The sequence below is a fragment of the Epinephelus moara genome, chromosome 3, assembly GCF_006386435.1.
Source record: "Epinephelus moara isolate mb chromosome 3, YSFRI_EMoa_1.0, whole genome shotgun sequence".
In the NCBI taxonomy this organism is placed as follows: Eukaryota; Metazoa; Chordata; class Actinopteri; order Perciformes; family Serranidae; genus Epinephelus; species Epinephelus moara.
In genome coordinates, this window is record NC_065508.1 from 397,075 (window position 1) to 419,003 (window position 21,929).

General features: G+C 42.9%; 2 protein-coding genes across 4 annotated transcripts in view; one reads left to right on the plus strand and one right to left on the minus strand.

Annotated features, from left to right (window-relative positions):
* Positions 1–10,242, plus strand: part of LOC126388386 (dachshund homolog 2-like) — a 32,863-nt gene extending 22,621 nt beyond the window's left edge. The window contains exons 6-15 of one of the 3 annotated variants that reach the window (XM_050041508.1): positions 409–462; positions 1,061–1,218; positions 3,741–3,888; positions 4,343–4,456; positions 5,454–5,513; positions 7,692–8,558; positions 9,027–9,062; positions 9,135–9,170; positions 9,255–9,290; positions 9,351–10,242. In XM_050041508.1, the coding sequence (XP_049897465.1) occupies positions 409–462; positions 1,061–1,218; positions 3,741–3,888; positions 4,343–4,456; positions 5,454–5,513; positions 7,692–7,729 (572 nt within the window). In that variant the 3' untranslated portion in view covers positions 7,730–8,558; positions 9,027–9,062; positions 9,135–9,170; positions 9,255–9,290; positions 9,351–10,242. Of the gene's footprint in view, positions 1–408; positions 463–1,060; positions 1,219–3,740; positions 3,889–4,342; positions 4,457–5,453; positions 5,514–7,691; positions 8,559–8,702; positions 8,811–9,026; positions 9,063–9,134 lie in introns of all 3 variants that reach the window. The other 2 variants (XM_050041506.1, XM_050041507.1) reach the window with 2 other exon arrangements.
* Positions 10,243–12,296: 2,054 nt separating this feature from the next.
* The window catches only part of ik (IK cytokine), a 13,933-nt gene continuing 4,300 nt past the window's right edge, over positions 12,297–21,929 (minus strand). The window contains exons 4-20 of the mRNA XM_050038454.1: positions 20,841–20,900; positions 19,602–19,769; positions 19,075–19,189; positions 18,859–18,929; positions 18,626–18,672; positions 17,874–18,037; positions 17,641–17,749; positions 16,422–16,461; positions 16,128–16,335; positions 16,003–16,021; positions 15,773–15,857; positions 13,565–13,648; positions 13,366–13,423; positions 13,160–13,248; positions 12,967–13,075; positions 12,676–12,710; positions 12,297–12,555 (exon numbers count right to left, since the gene is read on the minus strand). Of these exons, the coding sequence (XP_049894411.1) occupies positions 12,528–12,555; positions 12,676–12,710; positions 12,967–13,075; positions 13,160–13,248; positions 13,366–13,423; positions 13,565–13,648; positions 15,773–15,857; positions 16,003–16,021; positions 16,128–16,335; positions 16,422–16,461; positions 17,641–17,749; positions 17,874–18,037; positions 18,626–18,672; positions 18,859–18,929; positions 19,075–19,189; positions 19,602–19,769; positions 20,841–20,900 (1,489 nt within the window). The 3' untranslated portion in view covers positions 12,297–12,527. The remainder of the gene's footprint in view (positions 12,556–12,675; positions 12,711–12,966; positions 13,076–13,159; positions 13,249–13,365; positions 13,424–13,564; positions 13,649–15,772; positions 15,858–16,002; positions 16,022–16,127; positions 16,336–16,421; positions 16,462–17,640; positions 17,750–17,873; positions 18,038–18,625; positions 18,673–18,858; positions 18,930–19,074; positions 19,190–19,601; positions 19,770–20,840; positions 20,901–21,929) is intronic.

Below are 21,929 nucleotides of genomic sequence, written 5' to 3' on the forward strand. Positions count from 1 at the left end.
GGGAGGTGTTTCGGGCGTGTCCAACCGGGAGGAGACCTCGGGGCCGCCCCAGAACACGCTGGAGGGACTACATCACCCGGCTGGCCTGGGAACGCCTCGGGGTTCCCGCGGAAGAGCTGACGGAAGTGGCTGGGGAGAGGACTGTCTGGGCTTCTTTGCTGAGGCTGCTGCCCCCGCGACCTGGACCCGGATAAGCGGAGGACAACGACGAGTACGAGTACGACGAGTACGAGTACCAGTACGAAAATGTTTTAGATCTTTGAGTTCAGCTCATGGAAAATGGGAGCAAAAACAAAAGTGTTGCGTTTATATTTTTGTTCAGTGTATAAACAAACAAACATGACTCAGCAGTCGGAGAGCTGCTTCCTGCTTCCTGATCCTGTATCCTGTGTGTGATGTCATCGACAGATGGAGACATCGCAGAGCAAGAAAACAACTTTAAGAAGGTTGTGAGGGACAACGGTAAGAGACGGACCGACAAACACAAACATGTCTGTTATTCATGAACAAACACTGACTCTGTCTGCGTCACATCTCTTCACACCTTCTCTGTGATCACTCCTCATCATCCACTGATCTGACTTCTGATTGGAGGATGGAGGAGTGATGTCACAGTGAGGTAACACAAAGTCTTTGATCAGATCGACACACCTGTGTGTGATGAATCTGTGGAACACTGCAGCTCAGACATCAGTTTTAAACGTCTGATGTGATGATGGACGGACAGACCAACAGGGCAGAGACAACAGACGGTTGAGCCACGACTCAGATCCTGTGTGTCTTACAGGATTTTACCTGTGTCTTTGTGAGGACTCTGGCCGAGGTGATGTATTCTCAGATGTCCTCACTACGCAGGTCTAACACCCACACTGGTCCTCACAAAGATACAAAACATACGATAATACACACACACACACATACACACAGATCTTGAATAAAACAGGAAGTTCTTCTCCACCTTTAATAAAACGTCTTTAAATATTCAGGATGCTGTTTGTTGATTGGCTGAAACTAAAACACGTCAACAACAAACGTGTGTTTACTTTGTTTCTACCTGCAGATGACAGCATGTTGCCCTTCCCCCTCCCCAAACCGACCAATGAGAGGCTGCCTCTCACCTCTCAGCCGTTGTCGGTCAACAATGCAAACTCTGCCTTCACTCCGTTTCTGTTGGCTGAAGGTCTGTCGTCCATGGAGACACTGCTGACCAACATACAGGTGACAGAACTACCTGAAATAACACAGAGACAATAATGTAGAGACAATAACAGAGACAACAATGTTGAGACAATAATGTAGCGATAGTATTGTGGAGACAATAATGTAGAGACAGTATTGTGGGGACAATAATGTAGAGACAATAACACCGAGATGATAATGTAGAGACAATAACACCGAGATGATAATGTAGATACGGTATTGTGGAGACAATAATGTAGAGACGATAATGTAGAGACAATAACACCGAGATGATAATGTAGATACGGTATTGTGGAGACAACAATGTAGAGACGATAATGTAGAGACAATAACACCGAGATGATAATGTAGATACGGTATTGTGGAGACAATAATGTAGAGAAGATAATGTAGAGACAATAACACCGAGATGATAATGTAGATACGGTATTGTGGAGACAATAATGCAGAGACAATAATGTAGAGACAGTAATGTGGAGACAATAATGTAGGGACAGTATTGTAGAGATGATAATGTAGAGACAATAACACCGAGATGATAATGTAGATACGGTATTGTGGAGACAATAATGTAGAGAAGATAATGTAGAGACAATAACACCAAGATGATAATGTAGATACGGTATTGTGGAGACAATAATGCAGAGACAATAATGTAGAGACAGTATTGTAGAGATGATAATGTAGGGACAATAATGCAGAGACGATAATGTAGAGACAATAACACCGAGATGATAATGTAGAGACAGTATTGTGGAGACGATAATGTAGAGACAGTAATGTAGAGACAGTATTGTGGAGACGATAATGTAGGGACAATAATGCAGAGACGATAATGTAGAGACAATAACACCGAGATGATAATGTAGAGACAGTATTGTAGAGACAGTAATGTGGAGACAATAATGTAGAGGTGATAATGTAGAGACAATAATGTAGAGGTGATAATGTAGAGACAATAATGTACGGGAGATAATAGACGGATGGTATCACAGAGACAATAACATGGAGACATACAGATGATGATGGATTTATCGAAAGCCTTTGATACAGCTGATCATAGTATCCTAATATCCAAACTTGTTCGTTATGGTTTTCAGGATATTGTTATCCATTGGCTTAGAGATTATCTCAGCAATCGGCAGCAATATGTTTGTATAGAGGGTATGAATTCCAATTGAACAGTGGTTTCTTGTGGTGTACCACAAGGTTCAATTCTTGGGCCTCTTCTGTTTTTGATTTTTATAAATGATTTTGCTGTACAGTTTGATACTGCTCTGCCCATTATTTTCGCTGATGACACAAACATAGTTTTTTCACATTCTGACTTCGCTTCCCTGATTAAAGATGCAAATACTATACTTCAAACCTCGAGATGGTTTCAGATGAATAGGCTTTCCTTAAACATCAACAATTCCAATTATACACATAAACATAAAAACAAAAATTATTCAAAACAAGACTCTAAATTATTTATCAATGACATTGAAATTAAACAGGTCTCTCATGCCAAAGTTTTAGGTGTTGTTGTTGATGAAGGCCTTACATGGAAAAGCCATATTGAGCTTGTGTGCAAAAAAATTATGAAGTCTTATGGGATAATTAGAATGATTTCTTATTTAGTGAATCGCTCCTGTCTTCTGACATTGTATTACAGTTTTATATACCCATATTTATCTTATTGTAATATTATTTGGGCCAGTACATTTCCTACTTCTCTTCACAAACTTTTTTTGTTGCAAAAGTAATTCATAAGGCTTGCCACTATTTCTACTCAAACTGAACCATCTGCTCCTCTTTTAAGGCAACTTAAGATATTATCAATTTTTGATATTAATGTGTATCAGTTTAACTGTATTCAAAAGGTTGATTATTTTCCTGCTGTTTTCCATATTTTTTTCATACCAAATTCCAGTATTCATTCATATCCTACCAGGCAATCAAAAAATATTCATTGTCATTTCTCCCGCACATTAGGTCAGTTCAGTATAAGATTCAGAGGTCCTACAATATGGAATTCAAAACCTTCTATGATTAAAAACTGTTCCTCTGCTCCACTGCTGAAGTCCAGGCTTAAATATACTTTGTTAGGTGAATAACTTTGTGCTTTTTGTTACTGTCATTTTGTGTTTGCTGTTTTATCTTGATTTGTTTTGATTATTATTATTAATGTAAGTATTATTATCATTATTATTATTATTCTTGTTATCTCTATGTTATGAAATTTGTTTGGATGTTTTTTATTTTCACTTTGCTTTAGGCTCTTGTGTTGAATTGGTGATGTACTGTATTTAAGGAGTTGAGGCCCCGTATAGGCCCATCTGGGTCTCTTGCCTCTGCTCAGCACCTTTATTTTGTGATGGTCAGCTTTTTGTTTTGTTTTTCTATTGTCTTGTGCAATGGTGCGAAATAAACAAATAAAAAATAAAATAAATAATGTACAGTCTGTAATGCACTCCAAGTGTCCAGGTGGACCTCCAGTCCATTGGTTTGTCCCATCAGGACGTCTCACGGTGAGTCATCAGTCTGTGTGTCCTCAGGGTCTCCTGAAGGTGGCGGTGGAGAGCGCTCGATCTCAGGACAAACAGAACCAGCTTGAGAGGAAAGAGTTAAAACTGGAGCTGGAGCGGGAACGAGACGCAAGACAGACGCTCCAGAGACAGCTGAGCTCCGAGCTGCAGACACGAGGTGAGACAGGTCGCTGCACAGGTGAGACAGGTCGCTACAGAGGTGAGACAGGTTAGACTGTAACTCATTGTAACAGACACTAAATTAAATAAACATAATTAACGCTGATTCAGCATCTAAATCTTTACTCTTCAGAATGTTTTTAGGTGAATATTTCTACAGAAACAGTTCAAATATCAAACTGTTCAGATTTTTTGTTTCTTTTTTCAACATTTTCCACTTTTTGAAATATTGTGTTTTTCCCTCCTGCAGGATTATTAACAAAAAACATTTTTTCTTTCAGTTCTCTTAAACAGTTCATCTGAACGTTCAGCTCTGACAGTGTCACAGTTCAGTTCATTTTCAGCAATGTTCTGCTTTTTCAGCTCTTAGCATTCACACACAGTATATGCAGGAACTGCATTGTCTAGTTATTATTATGGTCTGTCCTGTTATTATGGTGTGTGGTCATCAGTGTCGATCCAGAGGAGGCTGAAGAAGGAGAAGAAGGCGAAGAGGAAGTTACAGGAGGCGTTGGACTTTGAGTCACGGAGGAGAGAGCAGGTGGAGCGAGCGCTCAAACACACAGGTGAGTCCTCTGACTCTTCTTCTCTTATTTCTGTACTCGACCAAAGACTTCAGAAAAACTGCATCTGAACTTTTGTCCTGACGTCTGAGGTGTAGAAGTACACAGTAAAAGTACTCTGAGGTGTAGAAGTACACAGTAAAAGTACTCTGAGGTATATAAGTACACAGTAGAAGTACTCTGAGATGTAGAAGTACACAGTAAAAGTACTCTGAGGTGTAGAAATACACAGTAAAAGTACTCTGAGGTATATAAGTACACAGTAAAAGTACTCTGAGGTATATAAGTACACAGTAAAAGTACTCTGAGGTGTAGAAGTACACAGTAGAAGTACTCTGAGGTATATAAGTACACAGTAAAAGTACTCTGAGGTGTAGAAGTACACAGTAAAAGTACTCTGAGGTATATAAGTACACAGTAGAAGTACTCTGAGGTGTAGAAGTACACAGTAAAAGTACTCTGAGGTATATAAGTACACAGTAAAAGTACTCTGAGATATATAAGTACACAGTAAAAGTACTCTGAGGTATATAAGTACACAGTAAAAGTACTCTGAGATATAGAAGTACACAGTAAAAGTACTCTGAGGTGTAGAAGTACACAGTAAAAGTACTCTGAGGTATATAAGTACACAGTAAAAGTACTCTGAGGTATATAAGTACACAGTAAAAGTACTCTGAGATATATAAGTACACAGTAAAAGTACTCTGAGGTATATAAGTACACAGTAAAAGTACTCTGAGGTATATAAGTACACAGTAGAAGTACTCTGAGGTATATAAGTACACAGTAAAAGTACTCTGAGGTATATAAGTACACAGTAGAAGTACTCTGAGGTATATAAGTACACAGTAGAAGTACTCTGAGGTATATAAGTACACAGTAAAAGTACTCTGAGGTATATAAGTACACAGTAAAAGTAGTCTGAGGTATATAAGTACACAGTAAAAGTACTCTGAGGTATATAAGTACACAGTAAAAGTACATGTCTGTGTTTTAGACGCAGTGATTCCTGAGAACGAGCCGGAGAACAAACAGCAGGAGAACTCTGCAGCTCAAGGTAACAACAGTCACACACAGCTCAAATATAAAGCACATTATACTGTAGATGAAACAGCTGAGAACAACAGCAGGTGGCGCTGTAACATGGAGGGTTAGATTAATATCCAACACGTCCTCCAGTATCATCAGACAGCTACGGAGAAAACACCACTGTGTTTTAAAAAGAAAAAGACGTCTGCAGGAAACACTGAGCTGCAGACAGGAAGTCACTGACATGATGTCACTGACATGATGTCACTGACATGATGTCAGTCTGAGTCTGAACATTCAAGATTTAATAACGACAAGAGAAACACAGCATTATTCTTAAATAGATTAATTTAAAATAAATGCCTGTGCTGAGATCAACAACAGAGAAGAATCAACAGTTACAATAAACGATTGTTTGTCCAAATATTTTGTCCTGAGCTGACGTGACCCTCCAACATAGAATTTTAATGTTTGAAAGTCAAAACTTTTTCACTCGTCATGCAAACATTTAGTAATATTAAAATGAATTTAATTATTACTGTTTTAAGATCAGATTTGGTTTCGTCACACATGATTCGTCCAAGGACTGTCAGACATGTGAAAGTCCAATGATAATTTCTGTTGTTACAATTTCTGACTGTGATAACAGAGACATGTTTAAAACATGCCTGTGAAACCCTCCACAGGCATGTTTGAGGCACTGTTTTACCGTTTCTTTACAAAGCGTCCAAAACTTTAGATAAATAAATAAATTTGAAAAATAATGAAATCATCAAACATTTTAAACAGAAAAAACCCCAAACATTTTTAAGAAATAAAAAAATCGGCAAAAACTTTAAAAGGTAAACAAAAATCATCAAAAATGTTAACGTAACGATATTATAACAGGAAACATGAACAGACTGAGGAGTCTCTGTCACTTTAAATACTTCCCTCTGTGTGTGTGTGTGTGTGTGTGTGTGTGTGTGTGTGTGGACTGTGAAATTGAATCAACAGAAACGATCAGAGACTTCACAGCAGAACACACACACACACACACACACACACACACACACACACACACAGTGTTTACACAGCAGAGTGTGTGTGTGTGTGTGTGACAATATAATAAGATTCATTCATCAAAGCAGCGACGTGTGTGTGTGTGTGTGTGTGTGTGTGTGTGATTACATGTGTGTTCCTTGTGTTTCTTCCAGATTCAGTTTGATTTTTACCTCGTTATGTGTTAAATGTTATATATGTTACACAGAGATGCATTAATATATTTTAGTCACTAAAAGGCTCTACATAGGATGTTTATCTTGTTATCTGCAGGAACAGATGAGTTCAGCTCTGTTAATCAACGTGTATGACAGACAGTACTCTGGGTAGCCTGACAGACAGAGCTCTGGGTCATCCTGACAGACAGTACTCTGGGTAGCCTGACAGACAGTACTCTGGGTCATCCTGACAGACAGTACTCTGGGTAGTCTGACAGACAGTACTATGGGTCAGCCTGACAGACAGAGCTCTGGGTCAGCCTAACAGACAGTACTCTGGGTCATCCTGACAGACAGAGCTCTGGGTCATCCTGACAGACAGAGCTCTGGGTCATCCTGACAGACAGTACTCTGGGTCAGCCTGACAGACAGAGCTCTGGGTCAGCCTGACAGACAGAGCTCTGGGTCATCCTGACAGACAGTACTCTGGGTAGCCTGACAGACAGTCCTCTGGGTAGCCTGACAGACAGTACTCTGGGTAGCCTGACAGACAGTACTCTGGGTAGCCTGACAGACAGTACTCTGGGTCAGCCTGACAGACAGTACTCTGGGTAGCCTGACATACAGTACTCTGGGTAACCTGACAGACAGTACTCTGGGTCATCCTGACAGACAGTACTCTGGGTCATCCTGACAGACAGAGCTCTGGGTCATCCTGACAGACAGTACTCTGGGTGGCCTGACAGACAGTACTCTGGGTCATCTTGAAAGATAGTACTATGGGTCATCCTGACAGACAGTACTCTGGGTAGCCTGACAGACAGTACTCTGGGTCATCTTGACAGACAGTACTATGGGTCATCCTGACAGACAGAGCTCTGGGTAGCCTGACAGACAGTACTCTGCAAAAATAAAATAAAATATATAAATATATAAATATTTATACATAAATAAAATAAAATTGAGACAAAACAAACTAAAATAAATTAATGAACCTTTTTGTGCAGAGAACAGACCGTTCACCAAGCCTCCACTGCTCTTCTGAGGAGCTGCTGATGAAGAGGAGCAGCTGATGAAGCTGTACTGGACCTCCTGAAACATGGACAAATTAAAAACAAAAGAGGAACTAAACACTCAGAGTCCCATCAGCCACCTCTCTGTCTACTTCCTGTTTTTATTATTATTGTTAGTATTATTATTATTAAAGAGGGCGGAGCCTGGTGTGAACAGGACTGGTCACCCTGATGGGGGAGGGGTTTCACGTGACACATCACATGAACACCTGTGATGTCATCAGGTGACTCTTGATAGCAGGGGGCGGAGCCACATTTTTTTCTCTACTGCAGTAAAACTTTGTGTCATGTGTTCCTGTAGTTCTGGTCCCAGCTGAGGTCGGACCGTCTCTGATCACCTGCTGAGTTCTCAACAGAACAGGAAACACAACTTAACGAGCTTAACGAGTTAACAATCACAGTTTTGAACCCAGACCTCAGTAGTGACATCACAGAGTGGGCGTGGTCCTGAACATCTTAACGAGCTGTGGTCCTTAACGAGGCAGCGCTTACAGCTGATTGGTTGTTTTTATTTTCAGTGACCTGTACAGAGTTTATTACATCATCATCATCATGAGTTTAAAATACTAAATACTGAACACGTCTGAGTTGGTCATTAGTTGGCCTTGTGACAAGGTGTGAGACGGTGTGAGACGAGGTGTGAGACAGTGTGAGACAAGGTGTGTGACGAGGTGTGAGACGGTGTGAGACGAGGTGTGTGAAGATGTTTGAGGAGAGGTGTGAGACAAGATGTGTGACGAGGCGTGAGACAAGGTGTGTGAAGATGTTTAAGGAGAGGTGTGAGACGAGGCGTGAGACAAGGTGTGTGAAGATGTTTAAGGAGAGGTGTGAGACGAGGTGTGTGAAGATGTTTGAGGAGAGGTGTGAGACAAGGTGTGAGACGAGGCGTGAGACAAGGTGTGTGAAGATGTTTAAGGAGAGGTGTGAGACGAGGCGTGAGACAAGGTGTGTGAAGATGTTTAAGGAGAGGTGTGAGACGAGGTGTGTGAAGATGTTTGAGGAGAGGTGTGAGACAAGGTGTGAGACAAGGTGTGTGAAGATGTTTGAGGAGAGGTGTGAGACAAGGTGTGTGAAGTGGTGTGTGACGAGGTGTGTGAAGATGTTTGAGGAGAGGTGTGAGACAAGGTGTGTGATGTGGTGTGTGACGAGGTGTGTGAAGATGTTTGAGGAGAGGTGTGAGACAAGGTGTGTGATGTGGTGTGTGACGAGGTGGGAGACGAGGTGTGTGAAGATGTTTGGGGAGAGGTGTGAGACGAGGTGGGAGACGAGGTGTGTGAAGATGTTTGAGGAGAGGTGTGAGACGAGGTGTGTGATGTGGTGTGAGACGAGGTGTGTGACGAGGTGTGAGAGAAGGTGTGTGATGTGGTGTGAGACAAGATGTGTGACGAGGTGTGAGACAAGGTGTGTGACGAGGTGTGAGACAAGGTGTGTGAAGATGTTTGAGGAGAGGTGTGAGACGAGGTGTGTGATGTGGTGTGAGACAAGATGTGTGACGAGGTGTGAGACAAGGTGTGTGACGAGGTGTGAGACAAGGTGTGTGAAGATGTTTGAGGAGAGGTGTGAGACGAGGTGTGTGATGTGGTGTGAGACAAGGTGTGTGATGTGGTGTGAGACAAGGTGTGTGACAAGGTGTGTGATGTGGTGTGAGACGAGGTGTGTGACGAGGTGTGAGACAAGGTGTGTGATGTGGTGTGAGACAAGGTGTGTGACGAGGTGTGAGACAAGGTGTGAGACAAGGTGTGTGACGAGGTGTTCGACAAGGTGTGTGACAAGGTGTGTGAAGATGTTTGGGAGAGGTGGGAGACGAGGTGTGAGACGAGGTGTGTGATGTGGTGGGAGACGAGGTGTGTGAAGATGTTTGGGGAGAGGTGTGAGACGAGGTCTCCACAGAACCTGAACTCTGTGTTCATGAAGAATCAGGACTGAGCTCTGATTATTGATTATAAATTTTGTATCAGCTGAACTTTGTCAACGATCAAACTCACCTGCTGCTGATTAAAGAACGTCGGCCATCTTTAATCTGAAGCTCGATGAGGTCACGAGGCGCCTGAGGTCATGTGACCTTTGATTTGAATCATTGAAACTTTGTCACAGATTAAACCTGAAACTGAAAAATAAACATTGTAATTGATCTTTAAATATTTCAGTCATTTACATTTTTTATTCTTCTTCTTCCCTTCCTCCTCCTCCTCATCATCCTCATCATAGGGCTGCTCGATTATCGAAAAAAAATCATAATCATAATTATTTTGGTGGTACTGTGCGACTTCCGCAGGAGACAAAATAACATCTCCAGGCGTTTACCCTCGATTTCATTCATTTTGAAATCGTTTGACCTCAAAATCATGATCTCGATCACCAGACGATTAATTGCACAGCCTTACATCATCATCATCATCATCATCATCACTCTCTGAACACCTCTTTAATAATCTGAACTGTTTTTATTTCTATTTCAGACTCAATTGAGGTTTTTTTACAGTGTGAATATAAAATACACTGTAAAAAATAAAATAAAAATTAAACTCTGGTTTTGGACTACTGTGTTTGTCCTGCTCTGTGATTGGTACACACACACACACACACACAGCAAAGAACTGGAACTATATCCATCAGTGAGAAGAAAGGTCAGATTAACAGTGTGTGTGTGTGTGTGTGAGATGGATGAAGGTGTGAATTGTGTCATGACATTAACCCGCTGTGTTTCAGCCCAGCTTTTCCTCTATCTAGCACACACGCGCACACACACATACACACACCTCATCCCCACGCGACCCAGTTAAGCAAATGAGAACGTCGGTTCACCTTTTGGCTTCATCGCCTCTCTGACACACACACACACACACACACACACACACACACACACACACACACACCTATACAGTGTGTGTATGTGTGATCTGATTGGTTGACTCTCTGTCACTGTGATGAATGTGACCAACAGAGCGAGACCGCAGCAGAGCCGACCAATCAGAGAGCACTGCAGAGAGTTCACCAGACAACAAAAGAAAATCACACACTGAAGGTTTGAGGCAACACACACACACACACACACACACACACACACACACACACACACACACACAGAGCTGTGTCCCCATTGTCTCCTTGATTACATTTTATTTTACCTGAAATCCATCGGTTGGTATTTTTCAGACCTTGATCCTGTCTGCAGGTGATCCTGTCTGCAGGTGTTCTGTCTGCAGGTGATCCTGTCTGCAGGTGATCCTGTCTGCAGGTGCTCCTGTCTGCAGGTGTTCTGTCTGCAGGTGCTCTGTCTGCAGGTGATCCTGTCTGCAGGTGTTCTGTCTGCAGGTGATCCTGTCTGCAGGTGCTCTGTCTGCAGGTGATCCTGTCTGCAGGTGATCCTGTCTGCAGGTGCTCTGTCTGCAGGTGATCCTGTCTGCAGGTGCTCTGTCTGCAGGTGTTCCTGTCTGCAGGTGTTCTGTCTGCAGGTGATCCTGTCTGCAGGTGCTCTGGCTGCAGGTGCTCTGTCTGCAGGTGATCCTGTCTGCAGGTGATCCTGTCTGCAGGTGATCCTGTCTGCAGGTGATCCTGTCTGTTAACGTCCGCCCGTCTGTCAGTCAGTTCATATGAAGAAAGTTTCAGTCCCTGAAATGTAACTACGACATCATCACCCAGAGGAACGACAGGAAGCTGCATCACATCTTAAAGGGTTAACAATGTTTATCGTTACTCTGACGATGAGTTTCACTTCGCTGCACCTTCGTCCTGAATGTTTATAAACATCATCAGATTAAAGACAAAAACAGTCAAACTTTGTCTTTGATGTTGAAGAATCAACTTCCTGTTGGAGCTGCTGGGGGGCGGAGCTCTGAGGCCTCGTTAGCCGCTCGTTTACATCTCGTTAGCATCTTAACAAACATGCACAGATCTCCATATTCATCAGTCCAGCTGTCCGTCAAAACACACACACACACACACACACACACGGGCTAATTAACAAACACTCATTAGCTCGTTGATGCTAATTTGGAGGATTAATTCGTCCAGTTGTTGTCAAAGAGTTAAACATGTTTGTGTCGTCAACAACAACAAACAGTTTGATCTGTTAATGAGGAGCTGCGTCTTAACGAGACCAACACACTAATTAGCGCGCGCACACACACACACCAGGTTCACTGATGATTTCGTCTTTAATTAGAACAAACACACCTCCTTAATTCATTAATTAATCAGCTGAGTCTGAAAAACAAAGTCTGAAGTTTACATTTGTTCCAGTTTGTAAAACGACATCAAGAAAATATAAAATCTGACGATCGTCACGTTTGTTTCTACAAACTGCTGCTGGGTCGAACTCTGAACACTGACAAACCCTCGTGTCACTGCATCTCTAAAGCACCTTTGTGACTTTAGGGGTTTCTTTGGGACTTAAGGGATTTCTTTGTGACTTAAGAGGTTTCTTTGTGACTTAAGAGTTTTCTTTGGGACTTAAGGGGTTGCTTTGCATTATAAGGGGTTCTCAGGGGTTTGAGGGTAAAACCAGTCATAAACCAGTGAAAACGACAAACGACAAAATGAGACCAAACAGTTTTATTGATTAATAATGCTTCAACAACATGAGATATCACAAACTGATCAATAACTTCAGGAGACGATCAGATGGGTTATTGAACTTTAAATTATTTTGCTGAAGCTAAAACTACAAACGCTGATCGATGGACAGGTTTTAACTAATCATCACTTCACAGATCAATAACAGATAATAACTGATCAATACTGATCCTGATGGACGACAGCTCAGAGTCTTCAGTATTTGGGCCTCTTCACGTCCACTCTGAAACACAAACACACTGTTTACTGTTTATTGTTTACTGTTTACACTGACAGGACTGACGAGGACTACGCGCTCTCTTTTGATTGGCTGAATACATAACAGGAAACAGGAAACACTCACCCATCAGCCTCCATCTTCTTCCTCTTCTCTATGATCTGAAACACAAACAGATTGTTTATTGTTGGATCCCTGTTAGTTGTTACCATGGTAACAGCTACTCTCCCCACGTAAGATATAATAACCAGTGTTCACAGTTCAGTGTCCATAAAGTTACGTCAGACCCCACACTGTAAAATCAGGTAAATTTATCTCACACTGTAAAAAGAAAATAAATATATTTTAATGAAACATATTTTGTGACTACTTCCTGTTTACAGACATGTTTATTATGACTTTTATCTGTGAACTCACGGCGCTGATCTTCTTCCACTGTCGGTCCAGTTCTGCCTTCTCATTGGTCTCTTTGAAGCGTCGAGTCTTCCTGCCCTCAGACATCTTGATGCCGTACTGGAAGGCAGCCCTGCAGGGACAAACTTCATCGTCATCACATTCCTCAGTAGATCAGCCTGTCAGTCAGAGCTCAGGGAACAGACACCGTACGTACTTTGGCAGCGCCTCCTTGTTGTTCATGTAGTCGGAGTATTCCTCCTGCGTGTCAAAGTCCCAGCGTCCCAGAGGCCCCTTCTTGTTCCCCTGGAACACACACACAGACACACACACACAGACACACAGACACAGGTTTAACTACCACACAGGGACTGTTAACAGACCCAGAGGACCCTTCTTATACATGCTGGGAGTTGTAGTTACCTGGTCCATCTTACTGTAGTCCACCTCCTCATCACTGTCCACAGCCAGGTCGTCCATTCTGCGCACACACACACACACACACACACACACACACACACACACACACACACACACACACACACAAACAACAGATATAATTACTCAATGATGCATGTACTTTAAGAGTGTGTGTGTGTGTGTGTGTGTGTGTGTATCTTACGTAGCAGGGTAACACTCTGCATATGAGTTGGATCCTCCAAAGAAATCTCCCAGCTGTTCTTTGCCATCTCTCCTCTGAGAACCAGTAAAATCTGGTTAAAGACCAACACTGCAGTGACACTACAGACACACCTGTCCTGTGTACAGATGCTACACCTGTCCTGTGTACAGATGCTTCACCTGTCCTGTCTACAGACACACCTGTCCTGTCTACAGATGCTACACCTGTCCTGTCTACAGACACACCTGTCCTGTGTGTAGACACACCTGTCCTGTGTACAGATGCTACACCTGTCCTGTGAACAGACACTACACCTGTCCTGTGTACAGACGCTACACCTGTCCTGTGTACAGACGCTACACCTGTCCTGTCTACAGACACACCTGTCCTGTGTACAGACGCTACACCTGTCCTGTGTACAGACGCTACACCTGTCCTGTCTACAGACGCTACACCTGTCCTGTCTACAGATGCTACACCTGTCCTGTGTACAACAGACGCTACACCTGTCCTGTCTACAGATGCTACACCTGTCCTGTGTACAGATGCTACACCTGTCCTGTGTGCAGACGCTACACCTGTCCTGTGTGCAGACGCTACACCTGTCCTGTGTACAGACACACCTGTCCTGTGTACAGATGCTACACCTGTCCTGTGTACAGACACACCTGTCCTGTCTACAGATGCTACACCTGTCCTGTCTACAGACACACCTGTCCTATGTACGAACACACCTGTCCTGTGCACAGACGCTACACCTGTCCTGTCTACAGACACACCTGTCCTGTGTACAGATGCTACACCTGTCCTGTCTACACACACACCTGTCCTGTGTACAGATGCTACACCTGTCCTGTCTACAGACGCCACACCTGTCCTGTGTACAGATGCTACACCTGTCCTGTCTACAGACGCTACACCTGTCCTGTGTACAGACACACCTGTCCTGTGTACAGACACACCTGTCCTGTGTACAGACGCTACACCTGTCCTGTCTACAGACACACCTGTCCCGTGTACAGATGCTACACCTGTCCTGTGTACAGACACACCTGTCCTGTCTACAGATGCTACACCTTTCCTGTCTACAGACACACCTGTCCTATGTACGAACTCACCTGTCCTGTGTGCAGACACACCTGTCCTGTGTGCAGACACACCTGTTCTGTGTACAGACACACCTGTCCTGTGTACAGATGCTACACCTGTCCTGTGTACAGACGCTACACCTGTCCTGTGTACAGACGCTACACCTGTCCTGTGTACAGACACACCTGTCCTGTGTACAGACACACCTGTCTTGTGTACAGACACACCTGTCTTGTGTACAGATGCTACACCTGTCCTGTCTACAGACACACCTGTCCTGGGTACAGACACACCTGTCCTGTGTACAGATGCTACACCTGTCCTGTCTACAGACGTTACACCTGTCCTGTGTACAGACGCTACACCTGTCCTGTGTACAGACACACCTGTCCTGTGTACAGATGCTACACCTGTCCTGTGTACAGATGCTACATCTGTCCTGTCTACAGACGTTACACCTGTCCTGTGTACAGATGCTACACCTGTCCTGTCTACAGACACACCTGTCTTGTGTACAGATGCTACACCTGTCCTGTCTACAGACACACCTGTCCTGTGTACAGACACACCTGTCCTGTGTACAGACACACCTGTCCTGTGTATAGACGCTACACCTGTCCTGTCTACAGACACACCTGTCCTGTCTACAGACACACCTGTCCTGTGTACAGGCACACCTGTCCTGTGTACAGATGCTACACCTGTCCTGTCTACAGACACACCTGTCCTGTCTACAGACAAACCTGTCCTGTGTACAGACGCTACACCTGTCCTGTGTACAGACACACCTGTCCTGTGTACAGACACACCTGTCCTGTGTACACACACCTGTCCTGTGTACACACACCTGTCCTGTCTACAGACACACCTGTCCTGTCTACAGACGCTACACCTGTCCTGTGTACAGACGCTACACCTGTCCTGTGTACAGACACACCTGTCCTGTGTACAGATGCTACACCTGTCCTGTGTGCAGACACACCTGTCCTGTGTTTAAAATATTACAGAGTTATATGGGTTATATAAGTATATAAATATATATATCTCCATCACAGAGGCTGCTCATATATAACATTTGACAGCTATGAACCAATCAGCTGCTGCGTCACAGAAGGATATGGCTCCTGGCCCGGCCACTGGCTGCCTGCTGCTCCTGCAAACTTCTCATTGATCATCTTGATCTGCTCTCTGACTGATCCAGGACCTGCAGGACACAGACAGACAGGCAGGCAGACAGATATATGTGACATACAGGACATCAGGAACGGCTCATTGTTTCTTTATCATCAGTCTGTTCTCAGACTGTGAACTCGATGTTTTTAAAAAAAGAAATAAATAAAGTGATTTACCGGTGTCCACGTCCATGACCTAAAGACACAGACAGACAGACAGACAGATAGACAGACAGTTAGTTAGTCTCAGTAATAACCATGATAATAATAATGACAAACACCCGTCCGTCCATCCGTCTCACCTGATGTTCGTCTCCTCGTGGTTTCTCGAAGTAATTGTGTCTCCTGCTCTTGCTGTCGTCCTCTCTTTCCCTGTCCCTGTCCCTCTCTCTGTCCCTGTCCCTCTCTCTGTCTCTCTCCCTCTCTCTGTCTCGGTGTCTGTCTTTGTCTTTGGGAGGTTTGGAGGACGAAGTGGAGGACGGGATGTAGTCTCCAATGTCCTCAAAGATGCTGAAACACAAAGAGGAGAGTTGTGATGGAGAGTTTTACTGAGACACAGAAGAGGAAGAGTTCTGGTGGTGTTGTTGTGTACTTACCTCAGATCAGCCTCAGGAGCCCTCTTATCATCCAGTTTACCTACAACACAAACACACTTATTAACTGAATTCATTCATCAGATAAACTACAGTCTGTCTGTCTGTCCACAGAGTGGACAAAATACTTCTTTACTCTTCATCTTTGAACACTGCAGCTTTTGGTCCCAAAGTACTACTCCTTAATTAACAAATTTTACAACTTTACTCTGAAAACTTTTATGACTTTCTGTCTTAATATTCTGCAACTTTTAGTTTTAGTCTCGTAATACTACGACGTTTAGTCTCAAAATATTATGACTGTTAAAATTTCACAACTTATAGTGTGAAATTTTAGTTTTAGTCTCATTTTATTTTTGTAAATTTCAGTCTCAGAATACGGCTTTTATTGTCAAAGCAACACTCACCTTTCTGGAAATGTTACACTTGTCTTTGTTTAGGTTAAAATGCTATTAATAAGCTGATGGCACACTGAAATGTAAGTGAATTCCAGCAGAGATAAAAACTCATGATTATATCATTCTCACATGTTCTGAGAAAACTCTGACCAATCACTGCATTCGGACCAAATGCTGAAACAACTGAAACATTAACGTTATCTTCCTTGTGCGTTTCCACTTACTAGTAACGTTAACGCTACTATCTAACGTTAGCACTGTAACCTTATTCTAAAACTCATCAGTCATCACTGACTCCGGCTGAGTTTAAAACTCCGGGGTTGTGTTTGACTGTCTTGGTTGTAACGTTACACTCGCTCTCCTCTTCCGTGTATCTAACGTTACCTTGCCAACGCCTATGTTCATCATAGACGTCACGAGGATGTAATGGAGGAGGGAGGAGTAGGCCTCTGGAGGGAGGTGAAGTTGTGGATGTTCAAATTTTTTCTAAGTGCTGTGTGAAATGCAAGAAAGGTAAGAGTTGCTTTAAGTCTAAAAATTGTACGAGCTTAAGTCTGCTTTCAGTCTCACAATGTTACGTTTAATGTCAAAAATATTTTACGACTATCTTAAAATTTTACAACTTTTCATCTCAGAATTTTAGGACACGTAGTCCTAAACGTGTAGTTTTAATTTTAAAACTTTCAGTCTAAATTTTTTTTTGCAACTTTTAGTCTTGCAATACGATAACTCTTAGTGTCACACACACACTGACTCTACCAACACCTACAGTACTTGTATAATTACTGCAGGAGTCACAGTACAGCAGGTGCAGGTAACGTTACCTTTGTCCTTCTTCTTGATCTTCTTGTGTCGTGTTCCCTGGCGGAGGTACGACAGGATCTGAGTCAGCTTCGAGATGACGATGTCGTTGGTGGTCAGAGTCGTCTGAGCCTGAGAGACACGGAGACGTCACATGATGTCAGTATGTTAATAAGCCACAGAGACTCAGAGCGAGCAGACGGAGGATCAGTGTCAGCTACATGAACGTGATGTCACAGGGGAGGCGTGGCCATACCTCCATGCTCGGACAGTCGGCTTTGCTGCGGATCAGAGTAGTCGGGATGTCGGTGTCAGTGAACTCATCGTCCAGGTCGACCACGTACGCCATCCTGCCGGGCAGGAAGAGCTCGTTCCTCTCCACCTGACCCGTCCTAAACACCACGCGGTAGATATTCCTACCTGAGGAGGAGGAGGAGAAGATACATCAGCAGGAGGAGGAGGAGGAGGAGAAGATACATCAGCAGGAGGAGGAGGAGGAACACAGACAGAGCTCTGTAGAGTCTGATTTCAGTGGAATATTCCTTTAATGACAGAGTAAAGAGTTTAAACATGAAACAACGTCACAGCTTCTGTCTGAATATCACAACTTTACTTTATACTGCGAATATTGACTTTATAAAATTCAAACTTCTTTCCTTAAAATATTTGTTTATTTGAAACACTGCAATTTTTTATCTCAAAATATTTCAACTTAATTAATAAAATATTTTTTCTTTCAAAACATCAAAGTTTCACACAAATACACTTTGTTATCTCAAAATATTTAAACTTTTAAAATCGAAATACATTTTTCTCAATAACACTAAAACACTTTTTATCACAATATCCAAACTTTTTTAAAATCCTTTCTTTGTTTGTATGGCGTGAGTGTGTGAGGTCAAACACACACACACACACACACACACACACACACAGAGTCTGAAGCTGAAGAATCATAATCATCATCATCATGACAATGGTGGTATTAAACCAGGTGATCGAACTCACCGAGACGAGTCTTAAACTCAATCTTCTCCTCCGGCTCCACGTCTTTCCTGAAAGAGACACACACACACACACACACACACACACACACACACACACACACACACACACACACACAGGTCAAACGTCAGACACACAGGTCAAAGGTCAAATGGATCAAATGTTTTAGAAAAAACTAAGTTTAAAAAGAAAACTATATAAATCAGTTTATAATCAGGTTATATTTGGGTTCATACTTTGCCTCTTTCTGGACTTTCTCCATCATGTCTTCTTCTTCTTTCTCTTTACTGGTGATCTCAGCTCTCACCTGTCACACACACACACACACACATACACACACACACACACACACACACACACACACACACACACACAAGCTCATTTCAGCTGTTTGTCTGGTGAAGCTACATGTAGCATTAATGCCAAGCCAATGATAACTCACGAAGACTAACCTTCTGCAGCAGAGCGAAGTCCAGACCTTTCACCAAGTGAGTGTGCTCCATGTCACCTCCCAAAAACTTAGACTCCTGGATCAGCTGACGACGTTTCTCTGCTGCTGATTTATCACTGAAACACACACAACAAATATCAACTACAAATATGAAGTATAAATACTCACAGCAAATATATAAAGTGCAGATATACAAATATCATTACTTCCAGTCTTTAGCACTGTTAGCATTAGCGGTACTCATGCCTCAGCAGTGGGTCCCACAGCTCTGTAGTTCGCTGTACTGTTAGCACTGTTAGCATTAGCGGTACTCACGCCTCAGCAGTGGGTCCCGCAGCTCTGTAGTTCGCTGTACTGTTAGCACTGTTAGCATTAGCGGTACTCACGCCTCAGCAGTGGGTCCCACAGCTCTGTAGTTAGCTGTACTGTTAGCACTGTTAGCATTAGCGGTACTCACGCCTCAGCAGTGGGTCCCGCAGCTCTGTAGTTCGCTGTACTGTTAGCACTGTTAGCATTAGCGGTACTCACGCCTCAGCAGTGGGTCCCACAGCTCTGTAGTTAGCGGTGGTGCTAATGAGCTCAGTCTCTTCGTAGTCCTTGTTGACTCCATCTCGTCTCTCTCTCGCTCGGTCTCGGTACTTCTCGGCCAGCTCCCTCTCTCGCTCCATCTCCTGCTGACGTAGCTTAGCATAATAACTGCAACAACACACATCAGTAACCAGTTAAAGCAGCGATGAACAGACTCATACCTTCACACACACACCTTCACACACACCTTCACACACACCTTCACACACACACACACACACACACACACACACACACACACACACACACACACACACACACACACTGAACAGACTGGGGAGACGCTGGTCAACATGTCAGTGACAGACAGTGCAGGGGTCAGGGGGTGTTTCCTGACTGCAGTAAGCACTTCCTGTATCCACTGTGTGGCTCTAGAGAACGCTCTCTGACTGTACTTCATATGGCTGAATATCATGTTGACCTCTCCATGTACGAGTCGGGGTCCTGCACAGTTTCATGGATAAAGTTTTAAAACTTTTCCAGACTTTTCAAGGACCAATAAAAAATGAAACTGGCTGATGTATTTTAAACATCTCAGATTCAAACTACTGAAACATGATTTCAGTTGGCAAGCAGACACGAAGTGCGACACAAACACAGGGAGAAAATAAACAAACAGGACTGTAAACAAACGTCACATGTGTTCGAGACGTGCCACATCAACAGCTTCAGATGTAAATGGAACAACTTTGTCACATGCAACAAAATGTCAGGACTTTTCCAGGCCCTGAAAATGTGACTGAAGTTCGGTGACTTTTCCAGGTTTTCCGTGACTGTGGGAATAATACTTGTAACAGCTTCCTGTGTCGGACTGAAACATCCAGACTGAAACTCTCTGAGATGAGACCAATGATCTGCTCAGACTGTGTCAACATCAAAGAAACTTAATTCCAGCTGTGGCGTGCTTGTCAACATAACAATCCATCCACACATTAACATCTGTCTTTATGTGTCACATTAACGCACATCATTCTGGACGACTGTCTCTGTTCACTGGAGATTATTTTTCATAACATATATTTATAAACATATTGTTATTGTTTGTTTGTTGTTGTGTTCATATCTGTGCTGTCTGCAAACCAATAAAACAAAACAAAAAATCCTTGATGTGAAAATCAACAAACCTGATTCTAATTCAAACTGATAAATAAGACAAACTGATCATCAATACTCTCTCACCTCTTCTTCTTCCTCCTCCTCGCTGCAGGATCTTCATCCTCATTGTAGTCTCTGGGCATTCTGGGAAAAAAAGTCATCAAGTCACTTCCTGCATCATCATCATCACCATCATCATCTTCATCATCATGTCACACGATCTTCAGCTAAGTCCAAATCTCCACCCTCTGGACCTGCAGACTGAGCCCTCGCAGACTTCAGGTGTACGTAATGTGTCGTCTTCACCGTCATCACGTAGAGTCTCCAGTGAGTGGGAGTCTGCAGCGTTATAAACGGAGCTAACAAACAGGCTTGGAGTCTGTTTCACTTGTTTCCGTGGGAACATTTGAGAGACCATCATGAGTACGGTGATCACTGCAGCACTCGCCTACGTCATCGCTGTACTCCTGACAAGATACTGGAGGGCGAGGGTTGTTTACCTGACCTAGTTATTCAGGTGTTTGCTCTGCAAGACAAACAGGTGAGTTTGGCAGTGATTGTGAAAAGTTACTATGATGACGTTTGTGTTAGCCTATGGCTGTCAGCGTGTCACAGATGGCCATGGTTTTAACAATAATAATAATTTGTATAACAAAATCAATTTATATTAGCTAGTAATTTTGGTATCTTCCTCTTGTTGCAGACGAGGGCCCCTTACACAACTTTAAACACCAACACTATATTACATTTTATAATAAGTATATGTGGTTTTGTGTAGGGATGCACCGAAATGAAAATTTGTGGCCGAAGCCAAATAATATTAAACGCTTGGCCGAATGCCGAGTACCGTTGTTTAGTTTTTCATTCGTTTTTGCAGATGAACCCTCCAGATTAGTGTTGTCACGGTACCAAAATTGGGACCCACTGTACGATACCAATGAAAATATCATGGTTCTGAGTAGTTTTACGATACCACAGATAAAATGAGGCAGATGTGCCTTTTGTCATTTATAAAAAGATAAATCACTTTTCTATAATACATCAATGATATTTCAATGGAATAAATTACTTATTGACTTATTCATACTTCAAAAACAGCATCAATAAGTGATTAACATAGGGGGGATCAAAATAAAATAAATAAACAAAATAAAAATAAACCAGCCACCCTCC